The sequence below is a fragment of the Lodderomyces beijingensis genome, assembly GCF_963989305.1.
Source record: "Lodderomyces beijingensis strain CBS 14171 genome assembly, chromosome: 1".
NCBI lineage: Eukaryota > Fungi > Ascomycota > Pichiomycetes > Serinales > Debaryomycetaceae > Lodderomyces > Lodderomyces beijingensis.
In genome coordinates this window covers 1,809,888-1,837,230 of record NC_089970.1, presented here as the reverse complement: position 1 = coordinate 1,837,230, position 27,343 = coordinate 1,809,888, and the positions used below count along the sequence as shown (strand labels likewise).

At 42.3% G+C, this 27,343-nt stretch overlaps 10 protein-coding genes across 10 annotated transcripts; 5 read left to right on the top strand and 5 right to left on the bottom strand. All coding sequences in view use genetic code 12, as the record gives it.

Annotated features, from left to right (window-relative positions):
• Window positions 1-965: 965 nt before the first annotated feature.
• Window positions 966-4,995, top strand: LODBEIA_P07430 (uncharacterized protein; the record flags this gene model as incomplete). Its single annotated transcript, XM_066976697.1, has 2 exons — window positions 966-993; window positions 2,282-4,995. 2 exons carry the CDS (start codon window positions 966-968, stop codon window positions 4,993-4,995), a joined length of 2,742 nt encoding a protein of 913 aa, XP_066827681.1.
• A 462-nt stretch (window positions 4,996-5,457) lies between these two features.
• On the top strand, window positions 5,458-6,114 carry LODBEIA_P07420 (uncharacterized protein; the record flags this gene model as incomplete). Its single annotated transcript, XM_066976696.1, has 1 exon — window positions 5,458-6,114. One exon carries the CDS (start codon window positions 5,458-5,460, stop codon window positions 6,112-6,114), a length of 657 nt encoding a protein of 218 aa, XP_066827680.1.
• A 203-nt stretch (window positions 6,115-6,317) lies between these two features.
• Window positions 6,318-8,570, bottom strand: LODBEIA_P07410 (uncharacterized protein; the record flags this gene model as incomplete). The annotated part of the gene is made up of 1 exon (XM_066976695.1): window positions 6,318-8,570. The coding sequence occupies one exon, from the start codon at window positions 8,568-8,570 to the stop codon at window positions 6,318-6,320; it is 2,253 nt and encodes a 750-aa protein (XP_066827679.1).
• A 166-nt stretch (window positions 8,571-8,736) lies between these two features.
• LODBEIA_P07400 (uncharacterized protein) lies at window positions 8,737-9,042 on the top strand (the record flags this gene model as incomplete). Its single annotated transcript, XM_066976694.1, has 1 exon — window positions 8,737-9,042. The coding sequence occupies one exon, from the start codon at window positions 8,737-8,739 to the stop codon at window positions 9,040-9,042; it is 306 nt and encodes a 101-aa protein (XP_066827678.1).
• A 154-nt stretch (window positions 9,043-9,196) lies between these two features.
• On the bottom strand, window positions 9,197-12,448 carry LODBEIA_P07390 (uncharacterized protein; the record flags this gene model as incomplete). The annotated part of the gene is made up of 1 exon (XM_066976692.1): window positions 9,197-12,448. The coding sequence occupies one exon, from the start codon at window positions 12,446-12,448 to the stop codon at window positions 9,197-9,199; it is 3,252 nt and encodes a 1,083-aa protein (XP_066827677.1).
• Window positions 12,449-17,242: 4,794 nt separating this feature from the next.
• LODBEIA_P07380 (uncharacterized protein) lies at window positions 17,243-18,316 on the top strand (the record flags this gene model as incomplete). Its single annotated transcript, XM_066976691.1, has 1 exon — window positions 17,243-18,316. The coding sequence occupies one exon, from the start codon at window positions 17,243-17,245 to the stop codon at window positions 18,314-18,316; it is 1,074 nt and encodes a 357-aa protein (XP_066827676.1).
• A 438-nt stretch (window positions 18,317-18,754) lies between these two features.
• LODBEIA_P07370 (uncharacterized protein) lies at window positions 18,755-19,627 on the bottom strand (the record flags this gene model as incomplete). The annotated part of the gene is made up of 1 exon (XM_066976690.1): window positions 18,755-19,627. One exon carries the CDS (start codon window positions 19,625-19,627, stop codon window positions 18,755-18,757), a length of 873 nt encoding a protein of 290 aa, XP_066827675.1.
• A 1,272-nt stretch (window positions 19,628-20,899) lies between these two features.
• Window positions 20,900-22,588, bottom strand: LODBEIA_P07360 (uncharacterized protein; the record flags this gene model as incomplete). Its single annotated transcript, XM_066976689.1, has 1 exon — window positions 20,900-22,588. One exon carries the CDS (start codon window positions 22,586-22,588, stop codon window positions 20,900-20,902), a length of 1,689 nt encoding a protein of 562 aa, XP_066827674.1.
• A 2,939-nt stretch (window positions 22,589-25,527) lies between these two features.
• Window positions 25,528-25,800, top strand: LODBEIA_P07350 (uncharacterized protein; the record flags this gene model as incomplete). Its single annotated transcript, XM_066976688.1, has 1 exon — window positions 25,528-25,800. One exon carries the CDS (start codon window positions 25,528-25,530, stop codon window positions 25,798-25,800), a length of 273 nt encoding a protein of 90 aa, XP_066827673.1.
• Window positions 25,801-25,996: 196 nt separating this feature from the next.
• Window positions 25,997-26,794, bottom strand: LODBEIA_P07340 (uncharacterized protein; the record flags this gene model as incomplete). Its single annotated transcript, XM_066976687.1, has 1 exon — window positions 25,997-26,794. One exon carries the CDS (start codon window positions 26,792-26,794, stop codon window positions 25,997-25,999), a length of 798 nt encoding a protein of 265 aa, XP_066827672.1.
• Between the last annotated feature and the right edge of the window lie 549 nt (window positions 26,795-27,343).

Genomic DNA, 27,343 nt, shown 5'->3' with positions numbered 1-27,343 from the left:
ACTACCCTCTTTATATAATCGTATTGAACTCAACCGGAATTGAAAAAAAAAAAAAAGAGTCTCGAGAGATTTGTTCAAAAAAAAAAACCCTCTCTTCTTTTACTCGAACACACTCTCCTGGTATTTTAACTGCCGTTCCACCTCCATATACAACTTTCAGATTACACCAACCAAGGCCGCCACTAGCACCAACACTTTTCCCAGAGATCTCACGTACCTGCTGACCTATTTGGCCCCAACTACCGCAGTACATAGCACACTCCCGAGATTTCAGTATTGACCACAAGCAACAATCTTCCCTTTTTTTAGCGAGAGAAACGGGTAAAAATAGAAACAAAAGAGAGCATATATAAAACAGCCCAATAGCTCTAAATTTCAACTGAGAAAGCAACAAGAGGAAGACGAAGAAAAGGAAGGAGGTTTCAACATTTTAATCCAAAACATATTCTTTTCTTCCTTGTTTTTCTGAATATTAACATTCTTCAACAACAGCAACCTCAAGCACCTTTCTCACGTCAAGAAGAAGCAGAGGCAAACAGAAAACCAACATCATTTGAAAGATTCTTACAAAAACAAAAAAAACTCTGTCATTCGCTTTCAATCAAAAAAAAAAAAATCAACTTCCATTCGCTTCGAATAAAAGACGTTTTCATCTACGACCAAAAAAGTTCCAGATCAAATTGAATGGCCACTATCTCTACAACAGCAGCAGCAATAAGAACAACATCGACAACAACCATATTTTGAACTCAAATCTTAATCTTAACCTTGAAGTGAAAAACCTGTCGAGACGAAACAATTAAACAAATAAAAAGTCAACCCCCTCGTGCCCTAATAGCAGATTGATCAAACGATTTATTTTGGCTGCCAAAAAAAAAAAAAAAAGAACATAAAAAAAATTTATTTTTATACTCACCGAGGATAAAGCATCAAAGTAGTTTGAACGAATAAAGCCAGATTATATCATGTCAAATTTGCAGAGATATTTAACCAGTATGTATACTTAACCCGCCTTCAATTGTTACTAACACAACAAATTGGAACGGATCAAAAAAAAGCAAAAGAACCAAAACGAGAGACACAATGTGGAATTGCAGAGTAATTTTATATATATATGTATCCCCAAACCACAGAAACCCCAAATTACAAAGGATGCCTTGCCCTCCCCTCACGTCGACCAAGCCAAGAAGACTTGTGAAAACGCGACTCGGGTCGCGTTTGTTTAATTGGTTTTCAATTTTGACACCTCTCCAGCTATTGCTGTGTGAATTGGGAAAAGATTATATCACATCCAGTGTGTATTATTATTGTTGATATTTATTACTGTTATTATATCAACAACAACATGGTACACCACTCCACCTTGCAAGAATGCAAAGTCCCACTGCTCACTATTTTTTCTTTTACACTTTTGTTCGTTCGTTTTAGAAGTGAACCGAATAGAGTGTAATGAGAAATTTCGCCAAAATTTCCCGAATTGAAAAGATGGACATATTTTTCCAAATAACAATTGCAGACTTTTAGAGTTTTATCTTTTGTTGTTTTTTTTTCTTTTTCAACTCCACCGCTGGCCAAATATTGAAAAGGAACAAAGTGCTACGGAATAAAGGAGAAGGGTGAAAACTTTGAGCAATTAAATTCACATCACATCAACAAAAGAGAAAAGTCGAAAATAAAAAAAACGGGAAAAGGAAGCGGGCGAAAGCTTTTTAAAGGAATAAGAAACACAATTCCGAGCTTTTTCGCTAATACCACTACTACCACTACCTTCACTATTACCAACACTACCACTACTACTACCGCCACTGCCACTACCACCATCAAAAACCGGCACAAGTCTAACAAGTTCAAGTCCCGAAGGAAACTTACCTCCGTGACTGAATGACTTGTTTTCTCGATTCCCTTTTTTTCTCCTTCTTTAAAGTCCTTTTTCATTCATATTGACAATCTAAACTATCTATCGGTGTTATCTCACAGCTATCCCTGTTTGACATCGTTTTACTTGAAAAAAAAAAGGAATACCACCACCACCATTATCACCACCGATTCCTTCAGTCCACGAGTCCCTTTTTTCATTCTGGATTACGCCCTGGCAAACACTTTAATTTCACTTCGATTTCCTGCATTATCTTCATCATCAAATTGTATTAAAACCAAAAGTTCAATCCCTGATATACATATATTATACACACATTCACATAAACAAAAGAAAATTACCTGCAATTCCTCATGTCTCGTATAAACTTACCTCATTTTGGCATACTAACAGATTGTCTTTTAGTTGGTTCCAATCCAAATGTTGCATTTTATGCATGGAGATTGTCTCACACCAAACAGATTGAATTAACAGTTGTTGATTCTCAAATCGACCAAAATAAACCAATCTCATTCAAATCGTCTTCACTGATAGGCTCAACCCTGTTTTCACCGGCTTATGCATACACCAGTGTCAAGCAAATTCCAGCTAGCACGGGCAAAGCCTATGATGTTGTCATTATAAGCTGTAGCTCATTGCAAGAGTTTCAAACTACCTGCTTTGAGATTGCTAAATTTGTCAATCTGAAAACTCTTCTTATAGTGGAGTCGACTGGTTACATAAACTTAGAACCTTTTATTTCAATGAGTTTCCCCAAATCTTCATCAATGTGTGTCATGTCAATTATGAATGAGAGCGACGTTCGCAAAATTTCTACTAATCAATATTACCACCAGATTAAAAATAATGACACACGCATATACTTTGGAACTAGCTCGAGTCCATCGAGTAAAACTACTTCGAATGGAAATTTCCAAAAATTCTACAAGTTGCTTCAAACTGTCCAGGAACAGAGTAGTGGATCCATCAGTTTACTCAAATCAGTCGACAATAAAGAATTCATGACCTATCAGTGGAAATTGGCACTTCCACGTATAATCTTTAACCCTTTGATGATTTTGTTTGAAATTGAGTTTCCAGAACTTTTAAAGGACCAGATTTTGTCAAAACCGTTGATAACCGGTCTTTTGAATGAACTTTTCAAGCTTGTTAAAAAGATGGATTGTAAATTGGTCAAGGGTTTTGAAAATGAAGCAAATTTGATCAAAAGCTGGAGCAGATCATTCCCGGAAACTAAAACCAATGATCATTTTATGAAATCGCCCGTGTTGTTTTACAATTACTACAAAAAGTTTGATCTTGAGCTTGATTTGTTGCTTTTGCAACCAATCCTTTTGAGTGACGATAGCGGGCTTAAAACTCCATATTTGGAAAATCTTTACTCGGTGATGTGCCAATTCAACAAGATCAATACGGGCGAAGCATTGTTTTTCAAGAGAAAGCTTGCCGATGATACAGATGCCGACTCGCTGCCGCTGCTGCAGCGGGCGAATGCTTTGGATGCTGACATTCAACTCAAGACTAAGAAGCAGTTTGAATTGAACAGAGCACTCAACGACCTCGAAACATCTAAAATCAGCATGGAGAATGAACTTCTTAAAGAAGAAACCAATTTGAGTGCAACTAGGGAAAAAATTGCTGAAGCCGAGGCCAGATTGTCCAGATTGCAGAGCGATTACCAGTCCAGATCCAAGTCATTGGAGGTTGAGCACGAGGCCAAGCTTAGGTCCTTGCATGAAGAGTACAATCAAAAGATGAGAAATCTCGATATGAATTTCCAAAGGCAGAAACTCGCCAACAACCCACCAGCTTCGGCAAGGCAGTTGAACTCGACACAACCCGACCAAGCCGCAACAGCAAACGGGATCAAGGAGTCGACGCTGACGCAGGATGGATTGAGTGATTTGAAACATATTGTGCAGTATGGTGCAGACATGGATGAAAATAAAGCGGTTACTCCGAATGGAACTCCCGGACTCGATACTTATCAAGATGCCGGTGAATTTGCACCTCGTAATGTCCAGGACTCGAGGCCAAGACAAGATGGTGGAGTCCAAAATTTCGACGGTGCTCAGCAATATCCCCAGCAAAGAGCACCTGCACCACCACAGAACTACTATGGTTACCAACAGTCTGGTCCTCTACCACCACAACAATACCCACAACAACATCCCCAACAACAGTATCACCAGCAAAGACAGTTTCTGGGACTGAACGGGCCAGCTTACAATGGTCCTCCACCTCAGGGCGGTTACTTTGATCAGCTCCCACCACACGGTTTACCCTCAGGAGGCATGGCCCCAAACCAATTCCCACCCAATTTGAAATCTCAGGGCTCCAGCTCAAACATGCAGAAATTCAATCACTACCAAGCGCAAATGAGTGGTAATTACAATCAGCAGCAAATGCCGCAATCGAGAAGGTTGAGCTCGATGCCAGGAGGGCTTAACGGGTACCAAGATTTCCAACCGCAACCGCAACTGCAACCGCAACAGCAACAGCAACAGCAACCGCAAGTTTACCCTCCGCAGCATTATGGAAACCATGCAAGTTTCAACAATGCCGCGCCAATTGATCCATTTTTTGAGAGCCGGTTCAAGAACAACAAGAAGAACAACCGTCGCTCGAACATGCCTCAACTTTCCGGTAATCTTGACGGGTTAGACATGGGCGGTCGCGGAGGTATGCCCCAGCCTGGCACTCGTAAATCGTTCAACTCTCCTCCTCAAGCGAGAAGATCATCAAGCAATATGATGTTGTTGCAATCACAAGCAAATGCATCCTCGATGACTCCACAGCCAGACCATCTTCAACAGCAACAGCAACACCAGCAACAACCTTCAGTTCAATCTACTACGAATCATGCCAGCTACATGAACCCCCCAAATATGAACAGCTCTTCATCATCTACAAACACCAACGACACACCGGTTACAAGTAATGATTCGAATGAGCACAATGTTCACTTGCAAATTCCCTCACAGCAGCAGTCGGCACCACCTCAGACTCAGCGGTACGACGATAGCAACGCCAAGCCACTTGGGGGAATTGCCGAGTCAAACTTGACTGGCGCGGTGGCTAAGAAGAAGAAGAAAGGGTTATTTGGTAGAAGTAAATAGAAATAACGTTGCTTGATGAAGCAGTTGGAGGATGCTGTATATTAGGCGTAAAAATTTTGCATTTTTTTCAGTTAGAGTTTGCTTAGTTTTGATCTCTCTGTTTGAAGTAAAATTTGAGGGCTGGCAGCAAAACCGATATTCTTACACGAGTGTTTATATTCGTATTATCTCGAACTATACAGATTTGGATGTTTTAAAAAGACCCTCCTGAGTCTATTTCAAGTATTGACTCGATTCGACCGCTTTTCACAGTTCCTATCCTTAATACCTTTGCTCTGTCCACATTGTGAAGTTAAAGATAGAGAGAGGAAATTGAAACTGGTTGAGAAAAGCTTGCGCGCAAATCTTGAAACTGGAAAATACTCACTAGCCAATCCGCATACCGCAGTTGTATAAACTCCAACATCACCACCACCACCACCAGAAACAATTTCCATCTATACATCAATTCATCCACGAACAATGGCACCACGCTCATTCTACGAGAACGACACCCCAGTGATCCCCAAACCAGGAACGACACAACCGATATCGCGCCAGCTAGAAGAAGAAGACTCGCCTCATGGCCAAGTAAGCTTCGTCAACGGCATGATAATCCGCACCACGCCCCAGATCGAAACATGGATGCAAGCAATGCGCACCTCGTTCAACCGCAACTTCCAAATCTGGGAAGCCGAGCTCGCGACGCAGAAATCCGCGTTCTCGAACGAGTTGACCCATTTGCAAAACGACTTTGATGCAGTAGTAACCGAGCCGATCTTGCCTCGCGGGCTCTACATCTTGACCGTGGCGCTCACGGGCTCCATAATGGCTCGCAATTCCAATATCGTGGTGCGGTTCATGGCGCCCGTGGCGTTTGGCGCTGGTGCCTTGAGATATTTCATGCCTCAGACGTTCCATAACGTGGGCGCTAGATATGATGCATGGGAAAAAGCTAATGCGCCTCACGTGTATGCAAAGAGAATGTATTTCATTAAGGATATGAAGGATGTCATGACTGGGTTTGATGATGAGGTTGTCAAGTTTAACGACTCGGTGATTTTGACTGTTCATGATTGGAGGTCTGCTTTTAAGCAGTATTGGGATGAGGACCAAAATGTGGAAGACAAAAACAAGTAGATTGAGAGATCAAAAAAAAAGAGTAGATTGAGTGGGTCGGTGTATATATAAGTTGGAATGAATAAATTAATGCAAATCACTGTCTGTTTGACTCTCTCTCTCTATATATATATGTATATCTATTTGATATTTCTCTCTAATGGGATTGGTTGGTTGTCTTTAAATCTTTTCATGTAGTTTTTGGAGGCGGTGATGGTGGAAGATCAAGTAGCTACGATTTGATAAGTGGTGTAGACCATGGCGACTCCTCCAATTAGGACCAAAAGAAAATCCAACCTTCCCAACCATATTCTTTGCCTCTTTTCCTCTTCGGACATTCCGTAGGTGATTTTGCAACAGCTTCGGTAATGGAGCATGGGAGGGTACATGTAAACTAATGGAATACAAGCAAAGCAACCCACAAAGGAAACAAACTTGTCTAGATTCTGGCCCCCAATGTATGCAATGTATGCAGTGAATATGACGAATGCAGCTCTAAATAAATTCTTGAGCCACTTGACACCAAGTGAAAGTTTACCGCTTCGAATGTGGAATAGTTTTGATTCAATCAATCTTATTGCGGGAAACAATTGAAGCGGTGTAGACAACAAAATTGCTAGCGAGTAGAGCAATTGCGTTATGATGACCATGGGCGAGTCCTGCGGGAGATTCAACAATATCACCGTTTTGATCTTATCGCCAAATGTCGAGTATCCTAACGTGCCGATAACGATGAAAATTACAGCTATGGTGCTGATCACTTGGGCCAACACTTTGGGGAAATTCAAAGGGTGGATCATGGACTCCTGGATCGGGATGATCAATCCGATCCCTTCAAATGCAAAGATGGCGATTCCAATAAACAATGAAAATTGAGATTGGTTAAACCATACTTTGACATTTTGACCAAAATTGCCGTGGTTCAACACGAGCCACTCGTAAAAGATGAAATAAAGAATCGTGACTAGCCCCGTGAGGATGAAAAAATTTGCCAATACAGCAACAATGCTCAACTTGGTTATATCACGGACTAGACTCATGGGAATAATTAGCAAGACTTGAAAGGCAATAAACCAGCACATGCTCACGTCTGAAGGATCTTGCCACGTATTGGGCAAAATATTAATCAAGAAAGCACGGAGGTTTTCCGAGGTAAATACAATGTATGCAGCAACAAACCCAATCTGGGATATCACGATGGAAAACAAAATCAACTTCTGGAGCCACGGGCCATACAATTTCAAGCCAATTTCGGCAAAACCCGAGACCTTGACGCTTAATTTGGCATAAACCAAGATCAAGTAGCACCACCAGGACAACACAGCAAAGAATAATAATGTGCCGATAGAAAAAATTAGTCCACCATTGGCGAACGCCTTGGGCAAGAACAAGACTCCTGTTCCGACAAATGCTTTCAACAAGAGGAAATAGGCCTTGCGGTCAGTAGCGGTGCCCTTGGGGTTGTAGTTTCGCTCGTTTGCAAATAAAGGTGTTTCTTCGTCGGACTCGATTGGCAACAAATGCTTATAGTGGTTGAAAATGTTGTCATCATCCTCTAGATCTTCACCTGCGAAATGGCCGTAAATGCTTAAAAACTCGATAAAGTTCTTGGTCAAGAAGTTTGGCACGGGATGCGATGTTGGATTTGAGTTGTTGGATCGATACGAATCCTCATCTGCCAATTTCCCATTGAAATATTCGTCTACACCTACCAAACTCAGGTTATGTTGCTTCAGTTGCTGTTGTTGTTGTTGTTGTTGTTGTTGTTGCTGTTGTTGTTGTTGTTGCTGTTGTTGTTGTTGTTGCTGTTGTTGTTGCTGTTGAGATTCATGCTGATGAATCAAATATTCTCTGCGGAACCCACCAGGGACATTAAATGAACTAGCCCTCAGTTTCCCCAGGGCAACACTTTCAGCTATACTATCAAAACTCTTGTTTCTTCTCAACTTCAGTTTTTCAGTGACATCATGCTGGATCTTGTACAAGTCCCTCGTGATGTCGGCACCTTCCTGGTCCAAACTTTCGAAATCCGAAGGCAAGTGCTTGGAGACCCGTTCAATGACCCGCGGATCATCTAGTCCATTGTTCAAATCGGCTCGTTCGACAAGCTGAAGCGGCGGAGATGGCGATGTTTCAGTCGCTGCCAAATTCTCATCCTCAACGAGCTTATTCAACCCCGAGGATGAGTTGAATTGGTCTCGAGGCGGTAGCAAAGAAGTATGAGCAGTGGCACCTGCTGGAGGAGGAGGCGGTGGCATCAAGGGCGGCGTGCCTCGTAAAAACTGCGAGTTGGCAACATAGGAATTGTTCTGGGACCCACGTGGCGAGTTCTCCTTGGTCAGGTTTATATTTTGGTATATGCTGGTGCTGCTGCTTCCATGAGGTGACGGCAGTAGCAAAGGCGACCTTGTTAGAAGGGCTATCGATCTTCTTCGTTCGTTGTTGCTGCAGGGCTGGATTTCCTTCGGTTTAGTCATTTGCTAGCGTGTGCGTGAGTGCGCGAGGCGCTGGTGGTGGTGATAGTTGTATTAGTAGATGCCAGGACCGACGCCAAACAAGATATAAACTAAGAAGAGCGTGAAGGGAAAACCCCAGTTATCGGTGTTTTCAAGGGGCCTTTGTTGGGATGTAAAAGAAAAGAAAATGATTGGAGCAAAACCCGAGAGGCAGAGACTGGGAGAAATCTCACCTATTGATAAGAGAACGCAACACGAAGAGACCACCGCATTTAACGTTGGAGATGTGCCTGTTGCAGTCTGGCGGGAATGCCTCGCCGGCGGACTCGTGGTTGCATGCGGCGCCAGCGAGGAAAGAGGAGACGACTTGGTAGCGCCGGCCCGCCCGAGGTATAGCAAGGGAAGGCCACAACTGGGCGGCAGCCCCCCGCAAAATTTTGCCCACTTGTTGCCCTGGGTCTCTCCCATTCTCATACTAGGCTCTACTCAGTAATCTATTAAACCGATATAAATTATATATAAACGGAAAGAAGAAAGAAGAAACGAAACAAAATTGAAACAATGCAATAGTATCGATATAAAAAGACGAAAAAGAACCTAGAATTTTTAATTTTTTTTGTTTTTTTTTTTGGGGGGGTTTTTTCTGCTCAAACGCTTTGAATGTTGAACCCAAATTTTGCCAATTTGCTCAGGGCCTTGTCGTAGCCAAACTGTGCAGACGACAAGTAGTACTCAATGGCCTCGTCTTGCTTATCCATTTCGTACTCGTACACTTCTCCCAATTTGTAAAGCACTCGCGAGTCCTTGGGGTTGATTCTCAACACTTTTTTAAAGAATTTCACAGCAAGCGAGACGTTTTTCTTGATGCCGAAATCTTCTCCATATGGCTGCAAAAAATCATTCTTCAACAAACACGCGTAGATGAAAAAAGCCTTGCACTTGAGTGCGTCTTTGATCTCGCCCATTTCGGAGCCGTTCTCCTCCATTTCAATATCCTTGATGATTTTTTGAATGTGAGTCGCCGAGGACCGAACGAAAACTGCCTTGTTGTTTGCCGCATTGCCAGCGGCGTATTCGCCCTTGATGTTGATGTGGTTGTACAACTTCAAATTCGAAGCGGTGATGAGCATCTTGCACCAAATGAGTCTGTACTCCATGGACTTGTTGCCCGAGGCAATCTCACTTCGCAATTGCCTAAACTCGTCAATCTTCTTCAGCACGGCAGGGTCCAAAGGTTCACTCGTGGGTGGATAAATCATCTGCAGATTGTTGAACATGGGCACGCTATGACGTTTAGCAATGTATGGAGGCGAAAGCGGCATGTCAAACATCATTGATTGCCTCTTGTTTTGAGGCGCACCATCAAACTCTGTGTTTTGATAAAACATGGGGTGGCCCATGTGGTAGAGCATGGCGGGCATCGCGGGCATCCCAGGCATCCCAGGCATCCCAGGCATCGCGGCCATGGCACCCATCTGCATCTGCATCATGGGATTCATCGGTTGTGGTTGTTGCTGTGCTTGTGCTGGTGTTTGCGGCTGCATTGTGAAATCAATCATCGACATGTTGTTGAATCCCATAGGCGGGGTAACATTTCTATTTTTCAAGTTCTTTTTGCTTTTTATTTTTTCATCATGTTTCATGAGGTTTCTCTGTGCAAATTTCATTTCCTTGACGTTAAATTTGCCTTCGCTTTGGATGGAGTTTTCCGATGCTTCTGACGAGGTGGTGTCTTTTCTATTCAATTCATTCGATGGCGATGGAGTTTGTCCCACGGGGCTTTGAGGCTGGGGCAAATCTGCTGCAATGATGGTCTGGTCAAAATCAACAAACTCGTCATCCTTTTTTGTAAAGCCTTTTTCTGCTCTTGAGTCGCTGCTTTGCTTTGCTTTTTCTTCTTTCTCCTCCTTTTCTTTTTCCTTCTCCTGTTCCTCCTCTTCTTCCTCAAAATCCTCATCTTCAAACAAAAACTTGTTGTAGTCGGAAATGTGTCTCGAAGCAGTACTTTGTGCTTTACTCAAATCCAACAGTCCAAAAGATTGACTCATTTGCATAACCTCGTCTTTTGCGCAAACTTCTCTGTCTCCTTCTCCATTATTATTACCATCATCATCATCATCATCATCATCATCGTCATCATCTTCGTACACGTCGAAATCTCTCGGCTTAAAGTTCAGTTCCAACGAGGCAATGCGATGGTGCTGTCCATTGACAGCTTGTTGCTTCGAGGCAGCAGTCGGCGCCGATGAAAATCTATTGGATTTGATAGTGGATATTCGAGAATTGCTAATCAATTGGCTTTCTGGTGTAGCTCTGGTGTGGCTTTTTCTGCCACGCTGATAAGCTTCAAGATAGTCATGTGCCGATGGTACTGGTGCATCCTCGGCCGTATCAGGAGAAGTAGACCTTTCATCGATTTCAACATCGCTGGGGATATTCTCCAATTCCGGTACTGGTACGGGTATTTTCTCCTTGGGTGAGTTCAAGCGTGACAGCGAGCGCGATCTCTGTTGTCTAGCGGTCTTTTGTGGCCTCACCTCGGCTGCCTCGACTGGGTTGACACCAGGCTGCATGAATAAAGTCGGCTGTTGCCCGTGTGGCATTTGCGGCTGCATCATATAAGGGTTGTAGCCGTTTTGGAATGGCATCGCATTGGGAAAAGACTGGCCATACTGTATCCCCGGCTGGACCTGACCTCCATTGCGAGCCATAAACATCGCCTGTTGGTACTGCTGCTGCTGCTGCTGCTGCTGCTGTTGGTATTGCTGTTGTTGGTATGCTAAGTTTTGATAGTACAACTTCCACTGCTCATACATGGGATGCTGCGTTGGTTGAAATGAGGACATAGAGCTAATGGTCTCGTCGTCGATTTCCTTTTCATGGGTATTATAAATCATGGGTGGTTGCTGGTAGCCAAAGTTGTTTGGTACGGGATAGGGGGCCTGCTGCTGACGAGTGTATCCCGAGGTATATGAGCTGGATCTTCTATGCTGAAGTAAAGTGGGATTCGAGTTCGAGTTGGAGTTTGTGATTGAGTTTCTTTTGGATTGTTTGCTGGATGGTGATGGGAGCGGGGAGGCGCCGGGCCCAGTTGGGTTGCTGGTAGTGTGTTGCACCACGCCAACAACAGGTTCCTCGAAATTAATTTTTTCGGCTTCCTTTTTGGATTCTTTGTCACTGTGATCAACCTGCTTCGAGCTTGGAGACACTGAGGAGTTGACAGTGTGGTATGTGGGTTCTGCTGCTATGTTGTTGTTGGCACACTCGATTGCAAATGCGCTACCTGGTGATACCTCACTGGGGTCGATTTCCTTGTACCGATGTGTGTCAACAGGATCAAACACGGAGCTATCCGAGGTGGACGCTCTGCCACTTGGTGTTGAGAACCCCACACTAGCCTCAGAGTCAGACTCGGAAGTGCGTATTGATGTGATATAGTTGGATTTCATTTTAGCTGGTGGTGGTGTGCTCACGCTCTGGGTGAAATTCAAATTCGGCCTCAATGAAGCTGGCAAGTGCTTTATGCGAGGAGGCGAAGGGTGCTCGAAGTGGGTTTCGAACTTGCCGTGCTGGAGGTGATGCTCGGGGTGATGAGCTGGAGCAGGAGCTAGCGCTGGCGCTGGCGCTGACGCTTGCTGGATATGCGTTGAGGGGCCAATTGAATCAGTAGAAGAATACGACGAAGTCGAAGCAGTCGACAGAAATTCTCCCGAGACGTATGAGTGTGTAGTGTTGGCTGTGTTTGATCTTGTATGACTAGGAGGAGGACTCAAATTCAACCGATTGAACGACGATGAGTGGCTGGGCAAAACCAACGGCGGCTGTTGTGGTTGCTGCTGTTTGACTTGTAGTGGCTCACCCCCAGCAGCTTCACCTTTGAATCTTGAGAATAGGCCCATTAAGCTGAAGCAAAGAAATGTATATGTAAATAAGGGGGAAAAAAACAAAAAACAAGGGAAAGCGAATGTTGGTGATGTGTATGATATATCTATCAGCCTCAGGTGGGGAACGAGTTTAATATAAGTATAATCCCAGCAAAAGACAAATTACAACAAGGAAAAAAAGGGAGTGATTCGATGATGTTGATATACACTTGGAAATGTAAAGCCAAATAAAAAAAAAAAATTCGAAGGGGGTATAATTATTACACTCTAAATTTTTGTTTGTTTAACAGCAAAAATATTAATAAACAATTGATCTCTTTGTAAGATGAAGGCTCTATTGAGGTGGGAGTTGGCGGTTGTCTTGGAAATTCCTCTCGGTGGGATGTGCATCCGGTGGTAATGGTTGGTTGTGGTAATGGTGAATGGTGAATGGCGAATGGGCGGTGGTTGTAGCAGTAGTGGTAATGGAGGTTGTAATAATAATAGCTCTCTATAAACAAAGAACACTTATAACTCACCTTACATCATAAGCTTTGATTAAAAAAAAAAAACGAGAAAATAAAACAGAAATCCCCGAGCTATGCCAGTATATTGACAGTAAAGTTTTAACCATATGTGTAACAATAGAGATCTCCTTGTGACGTCGGTTACTAGAGTTGTTAGTTTGCTCTACAATAACCTCGAGAATTTCAAAGGGTTTTTTGAAAGTGATTGTGTGTGATGTTTCACTACATGGTGACGTTGGCGGCTCCGAGCCTCACTCTCCTTCTCTCTGTCTCATTTATGCCAATTGCAGCATCATTCGAAATTTCCATAGGACTTTAAACTTTCTCAAGAAAAAGAGATCATATCGAATTACTCCATCTGATCCTCTCTTCGTACCTTGTTGAAGCCAGAAAAAAACCCCACCAAAACCACCATCATCATTACCGCTCTCTTTGCTCAATACCCGAGAGGCTCGTTCAAGTTTTTCTTTTTTTTTTTTTTCTTCTCGGTTGTTTGAGTAAATCTATTAATATAAATTTTTATTTGTTTTTTTGCAGTCGAATTACCCCATTGGGAATGATTCTAAACAAGCCTACACCAGTGCCGACTTTTCAATAAAAAAGTGACCCAGCTTTCAATTCCAACTATAAAAGAAAGGGGGTGACCCGCTTGCATTTAGAGCATCTAAACAACAAGTCCGTTCCTTTGCTTAAACGATGCATTCTATTCTCTCATCGCTGGCCGTAGTGGAATAACTGACCAAAAAAAAAAAAAAAAGAAATAGATATAGTAGAAAAAAGCCCCTGCTTGCAATTCCTCAAAGAACTATACGATGTGTGTATGTTCTCCGGCTTTGAATTCGGAGATGTATAAGGAGGAAAAATGAAGGGGGAGGAGGTGGAGGAAGAAATTCAATGGTTATAGGTACCTTCGACTCCGTCTAAGTCCACGTTTTTATGTTCTTTTTTTCTTCTGTTTCCTAACCACTACGTTGTAGTAGCTCGAGAACCAGCTTTGAAACTGTTGCAAATTTGTTTATATCAACATTTCAAAGCCGGATCACTTCCTCCCCAAATTAGGCTGCTTTGAGTCGAAATTGGGAGCAGGTGTTTATTGTTGACGACAATGAAGCTTGCTGGGAGAAAGAGCAAGTTGCAAGTGAGAAAAGTGCCGTTGTCAGTCACTCTGGTTCAATCCAGCATGGCCGTTCACCAAAATTTGCGAGGCCATGGGGAGGGGCAGGGGAACTGCAGAAAGATTAAAGCATTGGGATTTGATACCAGTTGCAAGTAGTACCGGTCTCTCTCATGAAGTTAACAATGTACAATACAGTTACCAAACGTGCCATCCCCAACTTGTGCTTCAAATTGGTTAGGATCTAATTGAAAGGGATGAAATTTCAGCGAAGAAAAGAAAAGAAACACACACAGACAAGCCTTAGTAGTTGGAGCAACTGCAGGTCTAGTGAACACGGGCACAGGCTAACCTCATCACCTCAATTGCCTCAGAGTGCAAGTATCACGGATGGAGGTTATTAATATCGATTTGCACCAGAGAAAGCAGAAAACAAAAAAATTTGATGCATGCAATTAGTTTACCTTATTGAGACAAACAATTGTGGGTTTAAAATTAACTTGCCCAGCATATGAACATACACATCGACCCAGCATTGAATCTAAAAAAAGAATCGTTTTTTCGTTGTTTCCCCCTTGCGCAAGGGAAGGGGGGAGAAGGGGGGAAGGGGGGATATGAGGCGAGCCATCGTATGTACACGGCGTGGATGGATTTGTCGTGAACAATTTTGACTAAAAATTTGCGAAAAAAAAAGAAAAAAAAGAAAAAATTGTGCCATAATAAATCTAATACGGATCGTGATTTGATTCGATGTGGACCGCCACCACATACTATGATACATCAAATCAAACCATTCAACTAACTCATCTGAATCAGAGATGGACGCTTTGATTTTTTACGTATTGAACTTTGGATCTCCTCTCTACAAGACCAACCTGGCTTCCTCTTGCTGATGAACAAACAGATTTCAACTTTTATTTTCCCGAACCGAACCCTTTCCCGCTTCTTTTAGTTTTTTTTATCTGTTTCTTCGGTTGCTAGTTATTGCACATTCAATCTCGGAGGGAACCCCAGTGAACTCGGTTCGTAAATCCGCATAGTTTGCGGTGCCCATATTAGTCTTTATTGCTCTCCGTGATTCCTTGACCTACCTCGAGGGTCATGAGTCAACAACAATAACGGGGGAATGTACAATTACCTACCACGTTCGATTTCAAAACAGCCTTACCATTTCTTGGTGAAAGTAAAGTGTGTGAGAATGACAAAACATCCAATTGATTTCCACTAGGTTGACGAAAAAAAAAAAATTTAACTGTTTCAAGTTTTGTTTGTTGTTTCGGCTGCGAGAAATGGTTTCGGTTAGTTCCATGTGGGAAATGCAATTTTAATGCATAGGAGGCGTTTTTTTGGTGATCTCGACATACCCATATTGTTACTTGAGCCGAAGTAAACATCACGGGGCACCATCACTATTAGCAAAATTGATCCCATGGAATATACTGCCCAGATTAGGCGAGCTGACTATCATATAAGGCAATCAACAAATCCGTCAACTACGGAAACATGGTGAAGACAGGAGGCAAATTTTTTAGACTGAACAGCAACTGAGCTTGAAACAGAAACAGAAACTGAAACTGAAACTGAAACTGAAATTGAAACAGAAAAACTGACGGATCCTCTTTACTGAATCTGCTTCATCCACGTTCCCTACAACTGCAAGTAACTATATGCTCCTCGTTTGCCGAGACTTTAGGCATTGGTGCATTATTACATGCGTTAAGGAATCGATTGTTTTTTTGGAAAGATCTTCCTAGGGCTTTTAGATTCTTTCGCCCTATTGTCACCAAGCAAGCAAATTGACATAAATAACAACCTCATGCAAATTCGCCAACTTAACAAAAAAAAAGAAAAAGAGGCCACAGGGTTGCGAGTCTTCGTGTTGCGCTCCCCCCCTCCGAATGTTCCATACCTCCTCCTCATCAGAAGTGCAATAAGGAGAAAAAAAAGAGTCTATGGTTGGGAATTATGTGGTGGGGTCCATGTGAAAAAGAAAAACCCCCACAGTTTTGCAAGCGATAAAATTCGATTTCCAAACCATCAAGGGATTCGCGCAAACCTGCTTGCTTGTTACTTTCCTGCTGAACAATAGAGTTAAACAGACATGATTTATACGTCGTATAAGTTTTAGGGCTTGGTTATGTTTTTCCAACCATTCAGGGGGGTAGCGGGCAGACGGAAAGGGGTAATTCGCAATCCCTTTTTTCTAGAGACTTTGAAGGTTCTCTCAAACTCACGTCCTTTTCTTTGGAATCTTTTCTAAACCACAGAATTTTCGGATTCATCTTGTACCTGTTACCTGTTTGGATTCAGTCATGATGTTGCTAGGCGAAAGCTGAGCATGGTGAGGGACTTAGATGGTTGGTAACGCGGCCTCGACTCAAGGGGTAAGCATTTTTTTTGCTTTTGAAGGAAAATGGGTTGTCTGAGTGATTGTGTATATATAGAGTTGGAAATTGCATGGATACACTTGAGCTACACCTAATTGATTTGCAATTATTTTTTATCATCTCAAAACCTGCTTATTTCTGATTCTCAGTTATATAGTGTCCTTAATTTGATGCTTTTTTGCAAGTTTGAAATTGAAGATCTGCTACAATTTTAGAACGCGATCACTTTGTGTCATGTCCGAAATCTTTTGCAGCCAAATTTTTTGCCTCTTTGAGTGGCAAAGGATCTGGTCGCTACCAACTGTACATCCCAGGAAAAGGATAGCTTGCTGATTAAAACACCATTCGATATTAGAGAAACCGCCTGAAAAAGCTCAGTCTTTTCTAGTGTTTACTGATGATGCAATTAAAAGAAAAGAGGACCAGTTTACTTGAACATCTTTCAAAATTACTATACCGGCTAGCAAGTTACCAATGTCAGCAGCTTTTTCTCAAATTGTCTTGATATACAGTGCGAGAAAACTTTTTGCCGTCAAGTGTCGCGACGTGCAAAAACGTCAAATTCGCCTCAATTGTTGCTTGCGCGCATCTCCTCACCACGAGAGCCACAGTGGAAAAAAAGAAAGGCATTTGTTTATCCGCCATAAGCTGACAAATGGCCATCGGAGATTATTTCAAACAAGAAGAAAATACCCATTGCTTCAATCATATATAAACACGCCCTAGAACAAAACAAAACCCTCAATCACGAATTGGTTAGTCATTAACTCACTAGCTCATTTGTTTATTTACCAATTGCATCATGTCGGTTGAAGGAGCAGCAGTGACATACACCACGCCCGGCTCAGATTTCGCCCGCATTCTAAGCGAAACAAAATTCGCCATTGACTTTGCCAAAATCAAGCTGGATCAACTAGTGCTCAAAGCATTAGCTACCCCGATCAACCCCGCCGACTTGGGCCAGATTATAGGCGGGTACAACGACCCCAAACGGATCTCGGATCTAGGCACATCCCCAAACGAACCCGTTAGTGTCGGAGGTAACGAAGGCGTATACGAGGTGGTCCACGTTGGCGATGCCGTGCAGCTGTTTCAAGTGGGCGACCACGTCATCCCGCTCTTGCCCTCGTTTGGAACGTGGAGAAGCTACGCTATCGCCACCGCCACAGACTTAGTTGGCGTCAATGGCATCTCGATTGAGCAAGCAGCTACCATTTCCGTCAACCCAGCAACGGCGTATCAGATTTTGAACCAGTTCGTGCACGATTGGAATCGCGACGGTAGTGGCAAAGACTGGATCGTGACCAACTCGGGTAATTCGCAAGTGAGCAAATTTGTCTCTCAAATCGCCACGAGACTATACGGAGTCAACGTGTTGTCCGTGGTGCGCGACGGCAAATCCGCTGCGGAGATCGACCACTTGAAGCAATTGGGAGCTAAGTACGTGGTGCTGGAGTCTGAGTTCAATAGCGCCGAGTTTGACATTGCGAAATATACTGCCGGCGGCAATGTGCGCTTGGCGTTGAATGGAAGCTCAGATTCAACTGTTGCGGCTCTTGTGCGAAGCTTGTCGCGAGATGGAACTTTGGTGACTTATGGCGTTGTCGGCGGCACCAAGATTGAGTACGATGCGAGGTTGCAGTTGTTTAAGAACTTGTCGACGCGCTCGTTTTGGTTAACGGCCAACACGTATGGTAATCCTGAATTTAAACGGGAGACTGTGAACAAGTTGGTGGAGTTGTACCAACGGGGTGAAATTGTCGATGTTCCTTATACGAAAGTCGAATATAAGGGCGGTGAGCAAGACTTGGCCAAGTTGGTGGTGGATACCATTGCTCAATCGAAAAAATCGGGTAAACACGTCATCTTCTATTGAAGCAAAAAAAGAATATAGTTGGAATAAATAGAGTAACAAGTTAGATTGTGAATTAACGACTCAGTGAACCAACTTCTGAACCGGTGAAGGTAAAGGCGATCTTGTTCAAGGAGAGAACCAAGCTGAATGAAGTAAAATCTATGGAGTTATTTTACCTATAAAAATAAAAGAAACTCAAGAAACAAGACACTAACATAAAAAAAGATCAAACAGCCATCAAAAAATCAAGTTAAAAAAAAAATGAAAAACAACAACAACAACCAGTGATGGCATCAAATCATCATCATCATCAAATAAAAAAAAACAAGTCCACTCACGTCTTCCAATAATAAATTCCTCATTCATGACTTGACCCAACCAACCTCCCACTTTTTCCTTTTTTTCTTTTTTTATCACCCCCTAACTTTTTTTTTTTTCTCTTCTTTTTGCACTTGGCATCTATTTCAATCTAATACTCCTTTTCACAACTTGATTTAAATCACCACCAGTTTGTAAAAACAAATCTCTCAAAGCCATCAAGAATATATACCAAAATCTAAACCCAAAATGCATCAAGGAATAAAAAACAATACCAAATTCAAACAAGATTTGAAAGAATTTGCGCAAGGAATGGAATCCACTAGTTTCGCCGTCATCATCGTCATCACCTCCACCAACACCAACTCCTCTTGCTCCCTCGTGTTCATCATCGGCGTTTTGGGCGTCATCTTCATGTTGGATCATTTGGATTGTTTCTTCAATGATCCAGTCTTCTAAGTTGGTGGACGATTTGCTCAAGTGGGAGATTTCGCTGGCGTCTTGCGATCCATTCTGGTCCAAAATTAACGCTGCTGGTGCTGACACTGACTCTGCTTCCGGTGCATTCGCGGTTGGTTCCATGCTAACAAGCTCGGTCGATGCGGCGTCTTTGGCTGGATGTGGCGCGACACCACCCAGCCCTTCACCTGCTGCTGCGATAGTCTTGCTACTTTTTTCTCCTCCTCCTTCCCCTTCCCCTTCCTCTTGTTTTTCTTCTTCTTCGTCCCCGTGCATTCCTTCAAATGCAGTTTCATCTTCGAGCAAACCTACAGTATCAGACGCCTCATGTGGCTGTCCACCACCACCACCACTGGAACCACTGCTGGCTAAATTTTCAGTCAACTTCATAAATTGTTGCTGCATCGCTTCGGTTTCAATCAAGGTGACATCAGCAACTTCTTCAATGGTGGCCCTGTGAGGAAGCGCATCTTCATTCATTCCCACTTGCTCTTGCCCTTGCTCTTGCTCTTGTTCCTGCTGTTGTCCCTTTTCGATCTTGTCGCGACGTGGCATATGTGGAGTATGATGTGTCTGGTGTGTACCCTTTTTGCTCTTGGTCATTATCATCAACAAAAAGCCCCGTAAGTAAACAAGCAAATAAACGTACGCTGTTTGAACCAAGCGGTACCACAATTGATGCAATGCTATAGCTACGAAACCAGAAAAGAATTGAGAGAAACCCCTTGAGTAAAAATGCAAATGAAGTAGGTTTTATACGGTTTTTTTTTCTTGTTGAAAAAAAAAAGAAGAAAACTTCAAAAAACTAGGTGGTGGTGTGTGTGTATATATGTAAAATGAGTGTGTATATGAGTGAGTGAGTATGTGTGTGTGTATGCTGTGCTCGTTAAGTGGATGTAAGTGTGACAAGTAACGCAAATATTTCGTTTTTTTTTTTTTCGCTTTCAAATTACGGGTATTGCTGAGCGGTTTATAATGGAGCTGAAGATATGTTATACAGGGCAATGCCGTCAATTCAGCTGATTTATATGCTTTGAAGGCTGGACCTGGTGAAGTTGTTTTTAAGGAAAGTTGTCACTTTCATCATGGTTTTTAAGTTGTGCTTGTGCTTTGGGATGTGTATGGTTCACGCTACCACACCTGGCTCTTTCTCTCTCTCTCCCTCCCCCTTGAAATGTTGGATAATGCGGGGGATTGGTACCAATATAACCAAAAGCTCAAACTTTAAAATCCTAATATATAAAGATCTCAACCTGACTGGGGTTGAACATAGCTGAATGCGGTGTCTGAATTGGAAAAGAACATTGGCTTTTCGCGACTCTTTTTTTTTTTTTTTCTTTATTTTGGCTCTCAAGTCGTTTCTTCGTCCAAACTGCCGGGTTGTTATATGAGACTTTGAGTGACTAGCTTACCTCGACGGTTAAAGGGGGTGGCGGTAGCGGTAGGGGGTGGTTGGCTGGTAGCGAAAGCGCACCGTCCTTCTCCTCAGTGTTTTTTTTTCGCAGCCCCCTAAAAAAAAAGGTTGAATTTTTATTTTTTTGCAGCACGCATACACTACTAGCAGAAAAAAACACATAACGACACAAAGTAACCAGAACCCCCGGAGTCATCGGTTAAAGTTACCCTGGCAAATTTGTCTTCAAACGAATGGAGCGGGCGGGAGGGTGAAGGTTTTATGAATCTATTGGTAATATGAGTAGCATGAGTTATGTTTGGGTCTCGAAGCTCAATATCACGTTCCATTTATTAAAGGTTGCGCTTATACACATCGGTATCTGTATATCTATTCTCTGGAAGAAATCTATAGTTTCTCGTCGGCACCGGGCTTCAGCTCAAAAATTGGAGCCAGTTTAAATTATCGTTAGGCGGCGGTAATCCGTTTGGATCCAAAAGATCCAATTCATCGTGGTGTTGGTGCTGGTGTTGCATCTGTTGTCCTTGGTGGAAATATTGCGGCATTTGACCTTCATTAAAGCCAAGACTACTATTGAAATCTGGGAAATTGGTGCCACTGCCATTTTCATTGCCGTTGCTATTGTTCGTGGTTGTCGATTGACGAACAAAATCATGAAAGAAAAAATCGTTTTGATTATTCCCTGTAGTAGCACTGGTAGCACTAGCAGCACTAGTAGCAGTATTATTATTGTTATTGTTATTAGTAGTAGTAGCAGTTGCAAAATCTTGCTGAAACAAGTTCATATTAAGAAGTTTGTCTATGTCATCTTGAGTCTGTGTTGATTGCGAGTCATGCTGTGCAGGAGTAGTTGGAAACTGTGGAAAATTGTGGACCAAGGGAGGTGGACCAACAAGATTCATGTTTTGATCTTGTGTTTGTAAAGCTGAAGATTTAACATTCAACCCATTGAATAAATTGACATTGGCATTACTGATTTTCTCATCGTTGTTGTTCATTGATATTCTCCGTTTAGCTTCAATACTCTTGTTACTATTATTGTTGTTGCTGTTACTGTTGCCGATGCTGGTGCTATTATTGTTATTGTGGGTGTTATTCAAAGGTCTGAAGACACCATGTAATTTGTAAAATAGTCCACAAGCATTACATAGCAAATCACCAGTATTTGATTTTCTCCAAAGTGGGGTTGTTTTGGTTTCGCAATTGGTGCATTGAAGAATCTTTTTGATGGTGGTTGAATTAGATGGTTTTCTGATATTGGCTGGTCTGCTAGTTGAAGATGCCGCCGAGGACATGGTGGAAGAAGTGGCTGAGCTATTGTTGATGGGAGGCTTAAAAGTTGAAGGTGAACTTGAAACAGAAGATCTGTTTTTGAGATTGTTTTGCAACGAATTGATGTAGGTGGAAAAGAAGAAATTGTCATCTTCCTTGTTCTTTTGCTGCTGTTTCGTGCTGTTGTTGTCCAGTTTATATTCTTCTTGACTTATTCTTCTTATATGGGCAACATAATCAAAATCATCAAGATTTGGGTTGTTTGATTTGGGGTTGTACGAGCTAGTTGCCGTGTCATTAGTGGTAGTGGTAGCTGGCTGCTGCTGTTGTTGTGATGGTGGCTTGGAGTTGTTGGTAGCGACAGTTGAAGCGACAGATGATGAGTTTTGTAAAAAGTTTGCAGTAAATGAATTGGTGGCTGTAGTGTTGTTATTAGTATTGGTAGTTGTTGCTTTACTTACGCTTCTATCTGGTACGGAGTTTGATCGAATCATGGGTTTGGATACTCGATTATGACTAGTATTGGTCAATATTTTTTTATTTTGGATTCGCCAGGCGATATTTGAAATACGTTGATTATGAGGTAGATAGCTCTTGTGCTGGTACATTTTGTAGATTTCCATTGATGCATTATCTTGGTCGAGTATTAGATCATGAATAGATGGGGATTCGGGTAATTTGCTCCGAGTATTTTGACCAAGCAGTTGCTGTTTTTCGTCTTCTCCTCCTTGCTGCTGATCTTGTTCTTGTTCTTGTTCTTGTTCTTGTTCGTGATTATATTCTTCTTGTAAAGTAGTAGCAGTAGCGGTTGTTTTAGATTGAAAGTCCATGATTGAGCCTATGTGATGATGATGGTGGTGATTACTAGTAATAAATGATTCTGGACTGGTTTTAGCGGTGGAATCTAAAAGTGAACTGGAAGATAAGGATGAAGAAGAAGAAGAAGATGATGAAGTCATGTATTGTCTCGGATATTGAAAATTTGAAATTGTAAAATTGAAAATTGAGCTTGGACTTGAACTGGATGAGTTGGTGTATTTGTTTGGTTATTACTTTGTCGATAAAATGACAAAAATTTATTCGAAATTAGTTCCGGGGTTTTGGGTCTGAAAGACTATGTGAGCGAGTTTGCAGGGAATAAGTAAATGAATAAGTAAATGAAATGAACATGTAAATCCGAGATTCAAGCACCGTCTCTTCTGGTAACAAGAAGAAGAAGCAGAAGGTTTGAATGGTTTTGAAGTGGTTGGCCGAAAGAAAGAAACAAAGGAAGAAGGAAGGAAGGGAAGAAAGAAGGAAAGAAAGAAAGAAAGAACAAGTGATATTTGATAAAAATGGATTCAATTTAGAAGATTTTTTGGTAGCGAGAAAGATAGCGAGAGGGAGGTAATAACGAAGAGAGGACGATGAAATTTAATTAACTGCAATGTAACTTTCTGTCTCATCCTCCTCCTCTTCTTCTCCCTCTTCTTCTGTTAACGCACGGTTGGATAGAGGGGTCGGTCACTGAGTAACTCAGTCTGTCTGTCTGTCTGCAGTTGCATCCCCCCCTCCCTCCAACAAAAAAGCCTCATCCTACTTCGCAATCCGCTTTCGCCCCGCCCTCCCCGCCCGTCCTCTTCCTCTTCCTCTACTCGACTCGCAGTGTGCATCAGCGCAAAGAGGAGACGACCCACCCAAACGAAGCGACAAAACCAAAGCCGGTGGCTGCTCCAAAAAAATAAAAAAAAAAATTAAAAACTCTTCTAATTTATTACTTCGATGCAAAAATACATACACAACGTTGGTAAATCATACAGGATTGTCTTGTGCGTGTATTTTCTTGCACTTTTTGCAGTCTTTGCACACTACCTCCACCCACGCCCGCTGCTTTCTCTCTTTCTCCACTATTCACTGCAAGCAAAAGAGTCAGGCGAAAGGACACGGGGGAACTCGCACATCAGCGGTATAGAGAGATGTGTGTGTCATCCGCAGGGCTGGAGTCGAGCCGCGGCAGTTCAGTCTGCTGTGTCCGGTCAGTCTCGGTGTTAAGGTATAGGTTTCCAGCAAAAAATGCAAAAGAATCGAGTTCAGCACGCTGGGTACTTGTTTTCTTCTTGTGCCTATATTTGATGCCCGGGGCTTAAATCAAAATAGATCAATTTAAATCCTATTGTCAGCCTACTATTTGGTATTCTTTGTCTTTCTAATTTGACTGAAATTCGTGTTATCAAACAAGAAGAAGAAGATTATGATAAGCCTTCTTAGCGAGAGAAGAGATCCCAATCCCAGGCGTGCGGCTTGTTTGTGAAAAAAAGGCTTGCTCTGATAATAGTTATTTAATTGATAGTCCTCAACCTAGTTCTATTAATTGTTGATGAAATTTAGGTAGTTTGTTAGGTTTATGTTTAGTAACTCAAATTGGGAGGGGGGGATCCAGCACTCAACAAAAGCTGCCTATTTCTCTTCTTCGTGTCTAAACCTGTTACTCAGTTGTAAATTTAACAACATCGTCGACAATAGAACACTATACTACACTATAATTTTCGGTTAATGCCAAAAAGACGTTGGTGAGCCCTTTTTTGAGATCCAAGCCACAAAGCTCGCGATAATTTTTTGAGAGACTTAGTGAGGGATCGACCCACTTATTTGCGAGTTGCAAATTATATTACAAGCCCGGGGTAAGCAAAAGTTTCAAAAAAAAAAAAGAAAAAAGAAGAAAAGCTGGCATATTCTCGCAGGAAACAACATCAATACATAGTTGATAGTTGATATTCTGATAATTATACAACACTCAACGAAAGCCGTTGCCTCTGTATTTTTACTGATTTGGAAGGCACCTCACCCCCTCTTCCCCTTCCCCCTCTTTCTCTATCCCTTTTTCACTGCAAGTCTTTGATCCAAGATAGTTGGAGAGACATTCGTAAGAAGACGTTGTCAAGGCGGGGCCATTCTTCATCATAGCGAACGTCCCCCCCCTCCTTACAGTAATCAGGCTGGACAATTGAAACTTGATGAAAAAAAGGGAAAGCAAAAGAAAAGGGCGCAGACGATAATTCTTTTCCATCAACTCGGTATGGCAAGAGGGGTACTCAAAGCTTTTGCAACGGAGGATGATGACCGCTTGTTTAACCCACACACGCGTCTCGCTACATTGTCATTTTATTTTGAACATGTGTCTGTTGACTAGCGAAAACCCAAACCCTTTCTAATGTCACCACTTCTGTTACCAGTCCCACCACTACGAGACGTTTTCGCAACCTGCAGCATAGAAAAGAAAAAAAAAAAGTAACAGAAAAAGCACAAGCAAATTCTTTTGTGTTGTACGCCAATAAAAAATCCAATCAACAAAACAATTGCTTAACGGCATTCAACAGCCGTGGAGTAAAGCTGAGCTTTGTCAGAAAAAGAGAGAGAGAAAGTGTGTGTGTGTGGGGAGACTACGTTTTTCAGCGCGTGTGGTCCCTCTATTCCCTCCTTCCTCTCCATTCGGGCATTGGAGGTTGAGTTGAAATGGGGGCATGGGCTACCAAAGACAAGCTGTACCTGACTTTGTGGGTGAATACCAAAAGCGGTTGACGACAGTGTCAATGTCATTTTACGACTATATCACGACACTGGGATTTTGCGACATTGTTATTCTGTCGCGTTTTTTTTTTTTTTTCTTTGATTCGAGACTCAACACCATTCCCGACACTCCAAACCATCGCCATACTTTCGCTAGCCTTTACACATATAATATCATTAACGATCCAACGCTTTTGCTGCCCGTCTCTTCTCAACGTAGCAAATGGCCGACAAGATCAGAGAAAAGAATCAATATGCACTTCTCAAGTCGAAATATCAAGGTATAGGCAACGCAGACACCACCAGGTTAGATTTCCAAACTACGGTGTATAATGATACCATTGCTTCATTAGCTCATCATGATCATTTATTGTTATATAACTCGATAGCTAAGAATCAACACCCGGCACTTTTGAAACAGGAGTTGATTAAGAGGATGAAACCTTTGCCTAGTGAAGGAACAATGAAGACAACAAGAAAAGAACTAGAGAATTGAAAACAGACTTGAGACCGAGCTAGACGGATTGAGAGGGAGAAGGTATCGTTGCAAAATTTCCTTAGCTCAAATCGTATCTCAATTAAAAACTCAACTATAAAGGAAATATCTTTTATATTTAAAAACGTCAATCTCGTCAACAAATAGTCACTTTTTGCCTTCTTTCTGTCCATCACACCTCTCCTCGCTAAAGATTTCAAGCAGTCAGTCCTTCCTCAACAACCAACAAGGGCGCGTTTTCATCAACTTCCAGTCTGACGCCACCAACAACCATGCTGATCAAACTCCAAACCAACAACAATCCCGCAATAGTAAATGCAAAGATCCACTGCAACGCGAAAACTTTAGTGTACAACTGTCCAATAGCAACAGCAAACATCAAGTAACTGGAACTCAACCCGATGGCCCAGTCGTTGAACAAAATCAAAAACACGCCAGGAACCAACAAAAAGTCCCAAATAAACACGTTGGCCAAGATTCTGCCCCAGGTCTTGTGGATGTGCAACCACACGGCGCCGTTCCAGAAGATAGCATAGAGCAACCACGACAAGGGCATAGCCACCAAGGGAACGTGAATCAACAACCAGTTCTGCACCGGTCTCAAGGCGAATGTCTTGTGCGCGAAATAGAGCGCCAAAATGTTGAAAAAGTTTAAGATTATCGCAATTTCACTCCAAAAATAGTGGCCCAGGCTGAAAAACTCGCCCCATACGTAAGTCAACACGTTGAAAATGGGGAAATGCCATCCCACCAACGAAATTATCGATAATCTGTATTCATCGGGGAAGAAAATCTGCACCACGTACAAGATCTGCCACAAGTACAACACGCCCCAATAGATAAAGAGAAGAACATTGGTTGCCGAGTAAGGGGTATGTTGTAAATCACCCTCTGGTACTCCCGTGTAGCGTAAACTTCCATAGGCTGAAAGAATCAAGGTGATGATGGACACGAATTTGTAGGTGTTTAACTGTTCTTCTCTTGCGGATGGCATTTTGTATAATCAAAAATGGTTGATGGCGGTCGACAATAGACTTGAAACCGAAAGAAAGAAGAAGGGGCAGAAGGATTTTTACTTGCTTTTATATAAACTTGGTTAAATTAGATTTCTCCATGGAAGCGGGTATAGAAGCTACAAATTTTGAAAAAGTAGCAATCTTAAAAAAAAAAAAAGAAAATGAACATTATTGCGTTTACATGAGGGCAGATGTGGAGTGTTGGGAAACAAATGTTTTACTTTTTCAAACCAAAAAGGACTTGATCTGATCTAATCTGCAATCATCACCTTGAATGGACTTTCATCAAATCCCCGTTGTCTTGTTTATTGAAATTTATGATTCTCATACATCGTCATCGAGACGTGCCCGTGGCCCCCCACCCACTTGTTGAATTGAAGGGGTAGTTTTTTTTGGCTCCTTCTTCTCGTTTCTCCGGGTTTTGTGTAATAACCCCCTCTCTTGCCCCCCCCCCCCCTTGCCACAGCTTCTAATATGGGAAAAACGCCGTGACAACAGCTATTAACCAAGTCGTCAAATCAAGGCTT